The sequence below is a fragment of the Manis pentadactyla genome, chromosome 2 (genome assembly GCF_030020395.1).
Source record: "Manis pentadactyla isolate mManPen7 chromosome 2, mManPen7.hap1, whole genome shotgun sequence".
Taxonomy (NCBI): domain Eukaryota; kingdom Metazoa; phylum Chordata; class Mammalia; order Pholidota; family Manidae; genus Manis; species Manis pentadactyla.
The window spans coordinates 11,960,731-11,975,190 of record NC_080020.1 but is presented as its reverse complement, the minus strand read 5'-3'; the positions used below and the strand labels follow the sequence as shown (position 1 = coordinate 11,975,190).

The 14,460-nt window shown below is 41.7% G+C and overlaps 1 protein-coding gene across 1 annotated transcript in view; it reads left to right on the top strand.

Annotated features, from left to right (window-relative positions):
• The window catches only part of ATP8A2 (ATPase phospholipid transporting 8A2), a 544,332-nt gene that overhangs the window by 485,865 nt on the left and 44,007 nt on the right, over positions 1-14,460 (top strand). Inside the window, exon 34 of the mRNA XM_036917383.2 lies at positions 10,458-10,546. Coding sequence (XP_036773278.1) covers positions 10,458-10,546 — 89 coding nt within the window. The remainder of the gene's footprint in view (positions 1-10,457; positions 10,547-14,460) is intronic.

The window sequence follows — 14,460 nt, the reverse complement described above, 5'->3', positions numbered from 1 at the left end:
CAGAGAGATATGAAAATAAAACTCAGCAGTTGTATGACATACCTTTCCACGCATTGCTTCTGAGCATAGAAGCATGCACATATGTAAATGGCCTGGTGGTCTCAAGCTGATCAAGGGCCCCTCCACTGTTTTCAAGTTCTGGAATGTGTTTTTAAAGGTGCAGAAATCCCAAAACAGGACTTTATGGAAATTGTAGACATTGACATATGTATAATGTTTAACACGTACAGATGCAATGACCTGTGGGCGGGTGCATCAGGAGACAACATCTCAGGTTTAATTTTGAGACCTGGGCCACTATTGTTTCCACACACCCCACTGCCACGGTCGGTGCCCTATAAGATGTCATCTTGAAATGCCTATTTTTCATTAGCAACAAAACATGATATCTCTTGATGTCGGTAAATATCATTCTGTTATGACTTTAATTGCTGCATAGAAGGCTACTGGATATATTATATAGGCATGCAGTATATTTAGTATATACCACAATATATGCTGCAAGTCCTCTTCTTGGACATTTCTTACTTTCTTTGGAAGTACAGCTCTATGTGAATATTCTTGTACTTGTTTCTTTACACATTTTCTCATTTCCTTAGGATGAATTCTGAAATGTAATCCATGGGGCAAAATGTGCTCACATATTTTTAAGGTTTTAAATTGTTCTTTCAGAAAGCTAGTACTCTGATTTTTAGGAAAGGAAGGCAAGTCCTCCCATGCCAGGGGTGGAGTTCACCTTTACCCCAAACCTCACTGCTCCTGGGCTTCACTGTCATCAAGCCCCGAGTACCACCGACAGGGCCTTGTGGGGGAGTTCAGAGGCAAGCCCCCTCTTATTTAGGCTGGGCTCGGCCACGGGTGCAGGGATGGAGGTGTGCTCAGGAAAAGCCGCCAGGACAGCTTCTCTCCCAGTGTGTCCCTGCTCAGATGGATTTCAGTGGAGCGACAAGGGCCTCTGTGTGTGGCCAGCCCACTACAGGGGAAGATGGAACCGAAGAGAGAGTCGAAGCTTGGCTGCCAGGCTGGGGCCGGGGTGAACCCCGCCTCTGCTCTCTGCTCTCTGTGCACCATGACCAGAGCTGCTCTGGGTCACCAACCCTCTTGGTGCTCAGCCCTGCACGGCCCCAGAGACCAGCATGCCTCGGCCCCCTCTGGAAGCCTCACTCTGATGACTTTCAGCAAGACAGACCTATTCTAGTGGAATCAAATGGTGAGCGTCCCAGCGAGGCAGAACGGTGCCTAGGAAGGGTCCCGTCACACTTTAACTTGAGTCTCTCTTCCAAGTAGCTCCCCCTCTCCAGCCGGTTTGCCAGTTGCCAGCCAGCTCCAGGCTCCTGCACTTGCTTGTTCGAAACCAAAATGTAAGACTCTACTCTTCAGCCCCCAGAGCTGTTCAGAGCAGACTCTTCCCTCCCTTTGTACCTGTTCTGAGTTCTCTTTCTACTCCTGGCCTAACTGACATAACCTTGGCCCTGAAACTCTATTCCTTGAAGATTTTCTACCTGTTTCCTCCCAAACTCTGTGATTCGGAATGCCAGGAAAAATCAAGTCTCTTCAAAGGCTGTGCCCCACATCACATTCCACTTGGACTGCTCTCTGCTTCTCCAGCTGTTGGCATCTTGTTTCTGGGCATATCCCATATTCTGTCTTTAAGAAGTCTTCCCCGAGGAGGGGCGGAAGATGGCGGCGTGAGTAGAGCAGCGGAAATCTCCTCCCAAAACAACATATATCTATGAAAATATAACAAAGACAACCCTTCCTAGAATAAAGACCAGAGGACACAGGACAATATCCAGACCACATCCGCACCTGAGAGAACCCAGCGCCTCGCGAAGGGGGTAAGATACAAGCCCCGGCCCAGCGGGAGCCGAGCGCCCCTCCCCCCAGCTCCCGGCGGGAGGAGAATAGGCAGAGCGGGAGGGAGACGGAGCCCAGGACTGCCGAGCACCCAGCCCCAGCCATCCGGGCCAGAGCGCAGTCAGAGTACATGCCCAGGGGGCCCTGGATACTAGGGAAACAGGGCAGAAAGAACAGTGAGCGGGCACTGGAGGCCGGGCGCGGGAGGACATAAGAAAAGCGCGCGACCATTTTTTTTTTTTTTGCTTTTTTGCTGTTTTGTTTTGGCGAGCGCTTTTTAGAATCTTAAAGGGATAGGGACCCCAATACTAGGGAAACAGGGAAGCACGACCAGTGAGCAGAGGCCTGAGACTGGCACCGGAGAATAAAGAAAAACGAGCGACCACCTTTTTTTTTTTTTAATTTAAAAATTTTTTTTCTTTTTTTTTTTTTTTTTTTTGGTGGTCGTTTTGTTTTGGCGGGTGCTTTTTTTGGAAGTCTTAAAGGGACAGGGCGGGTCATTTAATCCAGAGGTAGGGAATCCAGGGATCTCTGGGCACCCTAACCCCTGGGCTGCAGGGAGCAGGGAGGCCCCTTACGGAGATAAATAGCCTCCCAGCAGCTCCTGCTCCAACGCGACTCCACCACTTTGGAGCAGCTGCCCGAGCCAGGCCACGCCCACAGCAACAGCGGAGATTAACTCCATAGCAGCCGGGCAGGAAGCAGAAACCCTGTCTGCGCGCAGCTGCGCAGCACAAGCCACTAGAGGCCGCTGTTCTCCCAGGAGAGGAGGGCCACAAACCAACAAGAAAGGAAGTCCTTCCAGCCGTCACTCGTCCCAGTTCTGCAGACTATTCCTATCACCATGAAAAGGCAAAGCTACAGGCAGACAAAGATCACAGAGACAACACCAGAGAAGGAGACAGACCTAACCAGTCTCCCTGAAAAAGAATTCAAAATAAGAATCATAAACATGCTGACAGAGATGCAGAGAAATACGCAAGAGAAATGGGATGAAGTCCGGAGGGAGATCACAGATGCCAGAAAGGAGATCGCAGAAATGAAACAAACTCTGGAAGGGTTTATAAGCAGAATGGATAGGATGCAAGAGGCCACTGATGGAATTGAAATCAGAGAACAGGAACGCATAGAAGCTGACATAGAGAGAGACAAAAGGATCTCCAGGAATGAAACAATATTAAGAGAACTGTGTGACCAATCCAAAAGGAACAATATCCGTATTATAGGGGTCCCAGAAGAAGAAGAGAGAGGAAAAGAGATGGAAAGTATCTTAGAAGAAATAATTGCTGAAAACTTCCCCACACTGGGGGAGGAAATAATCGAACAGACCACGGAAATACACAGAACCCCCAACAGAAAGGATCCAAGAAGGACAACACCAAGACACATAATAATTAAAATGGCAAAGATCAAGGACAAGGAAAGAGTGTTAAAGGCAGCTAGAGAGAAAAAGGTCACCTATAAAGGGAAACCCATCAGGCTAACATCAGACTTCTCAACAGAAACCCTACAGGCCAGAAGAGAATGGCATGATATATTTAATACAATGAAACAGAAGGGCCTTGAACCAAGGATACTGTATCCAGCACGACTATCATTCAAATATGACGGTGGGATTAAACAATTCCCAGACAAACAAAAGCTGAGGGAATTTGCTTTCCAGAAACCACCTCTACAGAACATCTTACAGGGACTGCTCTAGATGGGAGCACTCCTAGAAAGAGCACAGCACAAAACACCCAACATATGAAGAATCGAGGAGGAGGAACAAGAAGGGAGAGAAGAAAAGAATCTCCAGACAGTGTATATAACAGCTCAATAAGCGAGCTAAGTTAGGCAGTAAGATACTAAAGAGGCTAACCTTGAACCTTTGGTAACCACGAATTTAAAGCCTGCAATGGCAATAAGTACATATCTTTCAATAGTCACCCTAAATGTTAATGGGTTGAATGCACCAATCAAAAGACACAGAGTAACAGAATGGATAAAAAAGCAAGACCCATCTATATGCTGCTTACAAGAAACTCACCTCAAACCCAAAGACATGTACAGACTAAAAGTCAAGGGATGGAAAAACATATTTCAAGCAAACAACAGTGAGAAGAAAACAGGGGTTGCAGTACTAATATCAGACAAAATAGACTTCAAAACAAAGAAAGTAACAAGAGATAAAGAAGGACACTACATAATGATAAAGGGCTCAGTCAAACAAGAGGATATAACCATTCTAAATATATATGCACCCAACACAGGAGCACCAGCATATGTGAAACAAATACTAACAGAACTAAAGTGGGATATAGACTGCAATGCATTCATTCTAGGAGACTTCAACACACCACTCACCCCAAAGGATAGATCCACTGGGCAGAAAATAAGTAAGGACACGGAAGCACTGAACAACACAGTAGAGCAGATGGACCTAATAGACATCTATAGAACTCTACATCCAAAAGCAGCGGGATATACATTCTTCTCAAGTGCACATGGAACATTCTCCAGAATAGACCACATCACTAGGCCACAAAAAGAGCCTCAGAAAATTCCAAAAGATTGAAATCCTACCAACCAACTTTTCAGACCAGCAAGGCATAAAACTAGAAATAAACTGTACAAAGAAAGCAAAGAGGCTCACAAACACATGGAGGGTTAACAACACGCTCCTAAATAATCAATGGATCAACGACCAAATCAAAATGGAGATCCAGCAATATATGGAAACAAATGACAACAACAACACTAAGCCCCAACTTCTGTGGGACACAGCAAAAGCAGTTTTAAGAGGAAAGTATATAGCAATCCAAGCATATTTAAAAAAGGAAGAGCAATCCCAAATGAATGGTCTAATGTCACAATTATCGAAATTGGAAAAAGAAGAACAGATGAGGCCTAAGGTCAGCAGGAGGGACATAATAAAGATCAGAGAAGAAATAAATAAAATTGAGAAGAATAAAAAAATAGCAAAAATCAATGAAACCAAGAGCTGGTTCTTCGAGAAAATAAACAAAATAGATAAGCCTCTAGCCAGACTTATTAAGAATAAAAGAGAGTCAACACAAATCAACAGTATCAGAAACGAGAAAGGAAAAATCACAACGGACCCCACGGAAATGCAAAGAATTATTGGAGAATACTATGAAAACCTATATGCTAACAAGCTGGGAAACCTAGGAGAAATGGACAACTTCCTAGAAAAATACAACTTTCCAAGATTGACCCACGAAGAAACAGAAAATCTAAACAGACCAATTACCAGCAATGAAATTGAAGCGGTAATAAAAAAACTACCAAAGAACAAAACCCCCGGGCCAGATGGATTTACCTTGGAATTTTATCAGACATACAGGGAAGTCATAATACCCATTCTCCTTAAAGTTTTCCAAAAAATAGAGGAGGAGGGGATACTCCCAAACTCATTCTATGAAGCTAACATCACCCTAATACCAAAACCAGGCAAAGACCCCACCAAAAAAGAAAACTACAGACAATATCCCTGATGAACGTAGATGCAAAAATACTCAACAAAATATTAGCAAACCGAATTCAAAAATACATCAAAAGGATCATACACCATGACCAAGTGGGATTCATCCCAGGGATGCAAGGATGGTACAACATTCGAAAGTCCATCAACATCATCCACCACATCAACAAAAAGAAAGACAAAAACCACATGATCATCTCCATAGATGCTGAAAAAGCATTTGACAAAGTTCAACATCGATTCATGTTAAAAACTCTCAGCAAAATGGGAATAGAGGGCAAGTACCTCAACATAATAAAGGCCATCTATGATAAACCGACAGCCAACATTATATTGAACAGCGAGAAGCTGAAAGCATTTCCTCTGAGATCGGGAACTAGACAGGGATGCCCACTCTCTCCACTGTTATTTAACATAGTACTGGAGGTCCTAGCCACGGCAATCAGACAAAACAAAGAAATACAAGGAATCCAGATTGGTAAAGAAGAAGTTAAACTGTCACTATTTGCAGATGACATGATACTGTACATAAAAAACCCTAAAGACTCCACCCCAAAACTACTAGAACTGATATCGGAATACAGCAAAGTTGCAGGATACAAAATCAACACACAGAAATCTGTGGCTTTCCTATATACTAACAATGAACCAACAGAAAGAGAAATCAGGAAAACAACTCCATTCACAATTGCATCAAAAAAAATAAAATACCTAGGAATAAACCTAACCAAAGAAGTGAAAGACTTATACTCTGTAAACTACAAGTCACTCTTAAGAGAAATTAAAGGGGACACTAACAGATGGAAACTCATCCCATGCTCGTGGTTAGGAAGAATTAATATCGTCAAAATGGCCATCCTGCCCAAAGCAATATACAGATTTGATGCAATCCCTATGAAACTACCAGCAACATTCTTCAATGAACTGAAACAAATAATTCAAAAATTCATATGGAAACACCAAAGACCCTGAATAGCCAAAGCAATCCTGAGAAAGAAGAATAAAGTAGGGGGGATCTCACTCCCCAACTTCAAGCTCTACTATAAAGCCATAGTAATCAAGACAATTTGGTACTGGCACAAGAGCAGAGCCACAGACCAATGGAACAGACTAGAGAATCCAGATATTAACCCAGACATATATGGTCAATTAATATTTGATAAAGGAGCCATGGACATACAATGGCAAAATGACAGTCTCTTCAACAGGTGGTGCTGGCAAAACTGGACAGCTACATGTAGGAGAATGAAACTGGACCATTGTCTAACCCCATATACAAAAGTAAACTCAAAATGGATCAAAGACCTGAATGTAAGCCATGAAACCATTAAACTCTTGGAAGAAAACATAGGCACAAACCTCTTAGACATAAACATGAGTGACCTCTTCTTGAACATATCTCCCCGGGCAAGGAAAACAACAGCAAAAATGAGTAAGTGGGACTATATTAAGATGAAAAGCTTCTGTACAGCAAAAGACACCATCAATAGAACAAGAAGGATCCCTACAGTATGGGAGAATATATTTGAAAATGACACATCCGATAAAGGCTTGACGTCCAGAATATATAAGGAGCTCACACGCCTCAACAAACAAAAAACAAATAACCCAATTAAAAAATGGGCAGAGGAACTGAACAGACGGTTCTCCAAAAAAGAAATACAGATGGCCAACAGACACATGAAAAGATGCTCCACATCGCTAATTATCAGAGAAATGCAAATTAAAACTACAATGAGGTATCACCTCACACCAGTAAGGATGGCTGCCATCCAAAAGACAAACAACAACAAATGTTGGCGAGGCTGTGGAGAAAGGGGAACCCTCCTACACTGCTGGTGGGAATGTAAGTTAGTTCAACCATTGTGGAAAGCAGTATGGAGGTACATCAAAATGCTCAAAACAGACTTACCATTTGACCCAGGAATTCCACTCCTAGGAATTTACCCTAAGAACGCAGCAATCAAGTTTGAGAAAGACAGATGCACCCCTATGTTTATCACAGCACTATTTACAATAGCCAAGAATTGGAAGCAACCTAAATGTCCATCGATAGATGAATGGATAAAGAAGATGTGGTACATATACACAATGGAATACTACTCAGCCATAAGAAAAGGGCAAATCCAATCATTTGCAGCAACATGGATGGAGCTGGAGGGTATTATGCTCAGTGAAACAAGCCAAGCGGAGAAAGAGAAATACCAAATGATTTCACTTACCTGTGGAATATAAGAACAAAGGAAAAGCTGAAGGAACAAAACAGCACCAGAATCACAGAACTCAAGAATGGACTAACAGGTACCAAAGGGAAAGGGACTGGGGAGGATGGGTGGGTAGGGAGGGATAAGGCGGGAGGAGAGGTAGGGGGGTATTAAGATTAACATAAATGGGGGGGTAGGAGAAAAGGGAGGGCTGTACAACACAGAGAAGGCAAGTAGTGATTCTACAACATTTTGCTATGCTGATGGACAGTGACTGTAAAGAGGTTTATAGGGGAGACATGGTATAGGGGAGAGCCTAGTAAACATAATATTCGTCATGTAAGTGTAGATTAGTGATACCGAAAACAAAGCAAAACAAAACCAAACAAAAAAAAAAGGGCAGTTCCTGTGTGGTAACCTCCAATGAGGTCTACACAAGGGTATAAAGGGCATATAAAAGTGTAGGCAAAGGGTCTGTTTGTGTTTATACAGAAGATCAAAGCCTAATTGGGCTACCCCAAAAATGAACTAAGATACGATATGAAAGAGAACTTCCAACATCAGCACTCTCTGGAAGACTCATGCCAGAAGATGATCATCAAAAAACCCCAACAAAGATCCACGCACTGCTACAGCTGTAGATGCACTCATCCCACCAGCTCCTGGACTTGCCATGGGAATGAGGAAGGAGATATCTAAGCTGGCCTGTGCATACAGTAAAACAACAAATTTGACTGGATCTATACTGTTGGAACTCAACCAAGAATTAGGAAAAGTGCAAATTGGAGCGCTCCAAAATCTTACAACTACAGACTATTTACTGTTAAAAGAACATAAGGGATGTGAACATTCCCCAGGAATGGGTTATTTTAATTTGTCTGATTTCTCTCAGACTGTTCAAGTTCAGTTGGACAATATCCACCATATCATAGATAAGTTTTCACAAATGCCTAAGGTGCCTAACTGGTTTTCTTGGTTTCACTGGAGATGGCTGGTAATTACAGATATGCTTTGGTTATGTAACTATACTCCTATTATGTTAATGTGTGTGCGCAATTTAAGTAGTAGCTTAAAACCTATACATGCTGAAGTTACTCTACAAGAAGATATGTCAAAGAAATAATCAATCTTCCCATGTTTTCTTCCGCCTGCTACTTCTATAGCTTTTCTTCTTCCTTCCTAATTACAACCCTTAAATAGAATTCGTGCCTCATATCAAATTTACCGAGTATCATAATTCTTCCAAGTGGTAAAGATACCTCAAGACAAATGCTGGGCATAGAAGCTACAGGGCATAAATATGCAAAGAAGTAAAAAGTTAACCTTTTCAAACAATAAGGCTTCCCTCTCACTTACCAACTTCACATTTCCCTGTATGGCCCCGGAAGATGACTGGTTAGCCAGAGACGGGTAAGATTCCTCAAGGGAGGAACAACCTAAGACAGACACAGTCGCAGGGGGGCCATCAGGTGAGAAATTGGGGATCAACAGAGGTGAGGCTTAGAACCTCACCCCCCCCGTTCTGAGAGAAATCTTCTGCATACGTGGATGTTTTATTGCCCTTGTCTAGCTCGGATTAACACATAGTCTACAGGCACACACCTGATCATCTACATTTGTTCTCTTACAACACTAAACTATGTTTTCTACCTTTATCTTGTATCTACCTACCACTTCAGCATTTTATTAAAAATAATAATAATAAAGAGAGAAATGTGGTATCCACATATAAATCAAGTATAAAAACCAAATGTGTATTCATATTTGAACTGACTGTTTATAGTTCATAATGCATGAGCAAAACCGAAAGTTTCTGTGATGACTGCCCTTGTACTGTTCACTGTGTAACTTATTCATTGTGTAAGAATTTGTTCTCCATGTAAGAACTTGTTTGTTATGCCTCAGAAGATTGGAGACTGACGAAAATTAGGCTTGGGGTGGATTAATGATTGTGCATTGAGCATTGACTCCCCTATACAGAATTTTATTGTCATTAACAACCATTTGATTAATAAATATGAGAGATGCCCTCACAAAAAAAAAAAACAAAAAAAACGGGACAGACTTCCAATGGTAAAATAAATAAGTAACCGGGATGTAATGTATAGCATAAGGAATATAGTCAAGATATTGTAACAGCTTGGTAGGGTGATAGCTGGAACCTAGAATTATGTATATAAATGTTTTATCACTGTGTTTTACGCTTGAAACTAATGTAATGTAATACTGTGCATCAACTACCCTTCAATAAAAAATAATTATTAAAAAAAAAAAAAAAGAAGTCTTCCCAGCCTTCTAAGGCTCCTCTGAAACCCCATAGATGTGGTCATGACTCTATCATATTGCACAGGATGATGGAGATCACCCTACACGTATGTGTGTGTGTGTACTACACAATTTTAAGTTCCTTGACGGTAGGGACTGTCACATACTCCTGGTCTCCTGCTGGGTGCTGAGACTCACTGTGCCTTGCACAAATACTGATTCCGTGAATGAATGAGCAGGAAGGAATGGGCACTGATGGACAAGTGGAGCAGAGGGAGGAACCCGGTAGAGTCAAGATCACTCTTCCCAGTGGTGCCTGGGAGTCCAGGGCACCCACACTTCTCTGTAGGAGGACTTATGCCAGCTTCCTGATGGGAAGGGAGTTTGCAGCACTTTATAAAATGGAGAGGCAACACTCATTAAAATAAAAGAATGGAGACAAGAGCTGATGGGGATCATGAACAGGACCCCACCCCCACCCCCAACACCCAGCCAGTCCTTGACGTTCTTCCTAAGTGAATGTTTTAACTTTCACTGAATTTATTGCTTCGTTGTTTTCTGTTATGGGATATTTTACATTTATTGAATTACACCTTACTGTGGCAGGAGGAAGGCATTAATACACATGCTGCTTCTGTTTCTTGCAGGCAACTATGGTCCTGAGCTCTGCACACTTCTGGCTGGGACTGTTTCTGGTTCCTAGTGCGTGCCTAATCGAAGATGTGGCGTGGCGAGCGTAAGTGGAAAATTAAGGAGTGACCCTGGGTCTTGCTCATCTGTCCTCGAATTTGTCTTTCACAAGCCCTGACATAGGACATAAATGCTCTGGGACTTCTGAAAGAACAGGTCCCTGACACCTGCCAGCAAGGGATGTAAAGAATGCTGGGGCTCTTTTTCTTTTAATTAGTGCTTCATCATGATAAGAAATTATAGGCAAAAAAGAGTCCCAAGATGGGCTGTGTGAAGGTCAATAGGGACGTCGCTTGTACATGATTATAAGCAAGAGTTTCTAGGGCAGATCAAGTGCATTGGGTTTAGGACTATAACTGAAAATTCATTTCACTTTATATCTAAAAATTAATGCTGACTGATCACAAATGTAGCCTGGCTTTAAATCCCATGCTTCAAGGAAAATTATTTTTATGTAAATCATTTCAATTCACAAAATACTTGGAATGAAGTATTCTTCGTTTCTCTAAATAGTTCACGGTAGGAATCCTTCAAATATAATTCTTCTAGAATGTCAGTTTACAGGTCTATGAGAAGATTCATCATAAAGATGGAGTCATAACCCAGATTAAATAGGAAATAATTCACACTCAGTTTTTGTTTATATGTTTCAAGATACGTCACTGCTGAACTATTTTTGCATGCAATGTAAAAGAAGCAACTAAGTTCCAACATAATGTAGATTTTAATTTCATCCATGAGAAAAAGATGGAATGCTCCAAATGATTTAATACTGTTTTTTGTTTGGGGTACGCTCGATTCCTCCTACAAATAGTTATCACCTTCCCGGAAAATTGAGGCTCCTGGATTGGCTTTACTTTGGGCAAACTTAATTATTTTGGAGCCCTGAGGCAAAGAATTGAGACTTTAATCCAGACCTTCCAGGAAAAGACATCAGATTTCATTTTTATCTCTCCATTCCTCCCACACTCACTGAGAATTGTTCTTGCCTGACAGTTAAGGATGCCTTTTGAAAAAGTCTTCATTCTGTCATTATCTTGACAACTGATGGTATGTAATGCAGAGAAAGATGGGGAGAGAGAACTGTATAACCCATATTTGGGATTTTTTTTTTTCCTTCTCTTCACCAAGTTTTGCAACTGTTAGTAAACATTAAATAATTCAAATTTCTTAAATGCTTGATTTACTACACCATTTGGTCTGCAGAATCAGAAGCCTTGAAAATGAAATTATTATAGCTAGGACAGATGTTTTCTTAATCTAATAAATGCACTGAAAGAAGGTGTTAATTCTATTATTTGCTTTTGTAGGACATAGCTCTGCTGTGGCATAATATATTACCTTGCCAACTTTCTTCAGTTTTATGAGATAATCAAGTTAGTTTTAGATACATATAACTTGGTATTGGTTACAGCAGATTACTTTTCAATTTATAGTGATTGAGAATACTTACATGAGTATACATTAATCACAGCCTATTTTAATTCAACTACTTACTGTCATGAAAAAAAATTTTTTACTGAGCCTATTTATTTGCCAAGTGAGATGTTAGGAGAAGTATCTTTCTACCACTTCAAAGAGAGCGTCTGCAGATTACCATGTCTCTGCCTCCTTTTCTGTTTCTGGATTTCATCCAGCATGTTCCATGTAAAAGTTCCTAGTCACCATAAAGCAAATTATCTATTCCTTCAAACAGAACTTATTTTTGGTTTCCCCTGGCACTGTAAAATTAGCACCATTTACGTTTTAACAAGGATAAGCCAAATGACGCAGTTGCCAGCTCCACCATATGGAAAGAGTAAAAGCCACTTCCTTTCCGAGAAGCTCGCCAGCCGGTAGGAACAGAGGCCGCACCCTGGGAAGAAGGCACTGGTGGGGCCAGCAGAGGGTTGTCCCGCCTGCAGCTGCTGCCCAACATGAGCCCAGCACACAGCCCTTCCCCAGAGCCCACCGCCCCTTGGCCTTGGGTGAGCTGGAACAGCCCCTGCTGAATCCCAGAGGCACTTCCTGAAATACCTTTTGGGCTCTTTTTATTCAGGGGCCAGGGAGGATAGCCTACACTGGCTCTCACCTGGAGTATTTGCCCAAAATATAAGCTCGATTTGTAATACATGTTTAATGGCTAAACTACAGTCACCTCTCTCCTCAGAAACAAGAATTTTGCAAGTGTCTTTGAGCATTTTCCCTCTGGTCCTGGGGCCCATGTTTTATCTCATATTTTACTCCCATCCTGAAATATATGTTGTTGAGTCAAGTCCATTCAGAGGCTTCCCCCAAGAAGATAAAACACATTCTGAGCTGCTTACGCCTGGTGAGGCCGCAGTACGGAGCTATGGTGTTCTCTGACCTCCTGAACTTCCCCTTTATAAAACACGTCCTGTTTTTCCTTCCTGCACACTAAACAAAAAGATTAATGCGGATTGTCCACAACTACCCATCAAATTGGTTCAAACTGTTGAATATTTATTGAACTTCGAAGAAGAGTTTTCAATTAACTGAATCGGAATTAAAGAGCAGCCGAAGAATTTTGTGCTGTGATGGCAGCATATGGCGGCGGTAGGAATCTCCCAGGGGGCTGTTGCAATTCCTTAATCTTGCCGTGGATCGATCTTAAGGATATTTTGCTTCATTTTGAATTTTGGTGATTAACTGTTTTGACAGAGTTTTTAAATTCCAGCACAGGACAGGCCTTTTCACATGCATGTCTATGAGCACTTTAGAAAGTAAGTTGCTCTCTGCTTTTTCTCCTTTCTTTGCTCAGCTTCTCTTCCATTTCAGGACCTGGACTCTTAAGATTAAAAAAACATAGCATGAGGTAACTCAGTCATTTTTTCCATGAAGTCTGTCAGCTTTCTGGATGAAGACCCATTAGTCTCTCTCAAGTCAGATTTGGAAGCCATAAAATACCTACTCTGTTATCCTGTTAAGTGGAATTTTCATGAGGGGCCGAACTAACACATCTTTTATTAAAATAATTGAGTCTATGTGATACCTGGTGAGGGAGTGTTTTTATTAGGAGCATGAAGTTTAAATTGCCCAGAACTATTTTAATATCCTTTAGGTGACATGCTTGCAAAATGTTTACTTACGACAACATTCCTAGGTAAGCTGACATGTACTTATTCTCATTTAGGAGAAATTCATTAGTATTGCTTTATAAAAATAATATAAAGCTCAAGACCGCTGAACACAGGAACCAGCCTCCTTTTATCTAACGGCATCTCTTGTACTTTACCAGTCAGCACACAATACATTCAGCAATTCCAGAATGACTTCATTTCCTCATTATAATCCCAGATAGGCAGTTAAATGGAAAGAAAAGGTAATAAGAAATTTATATATATAAATGGACCTTGATCTTTTTTTCAAAACTTTCTAACTAAACTCAGTTCTTTTGAAACCCATCGCATTTAGATTTTCATCCACATTTTGAACTTAACATTTCCTTCTGACTTGCTCTCCTTCCATGCAAAGAAAGACTCCAGGAAAAACATCTCAGAAGCATGAAAAGTTCAAGATTCTAAGCCACTGTATTTATTTGGAAAGCCCCTAATAACCTGGAGATATCCTCGGCTGTGACTGAAGACTCACAGGCGGCCCTCGCACCCTGGCAGTGACGGAGCCAGGCCCCACCACCTCTGTGGCCACGGGGTCTCCCCATGTGGGGTTAGATGAGGCGGACCCTGGAGCCTGGGGATAAGCTGGTCGCAGATAAGGGGCTCACTCTGTCTAGGCTGCAACTCAGAACAAGCCATGCCCCAACTCCTGGGGAGACACTTATACACCCATGGCTAATGCAGAAAGAATGGCCGTTTAAACCTGTGAGTGTTCAGTTCGAATCAGTTCACATGTAGACTTTGACAGGGAAGATTTCAAAACCATTATTAAGGCTTCGTTTGGGTAAGGTTCTTGGGAAAATGGTTTCTATAGTGCTGCTTGCAGAAAGACCTGAGCAATCAC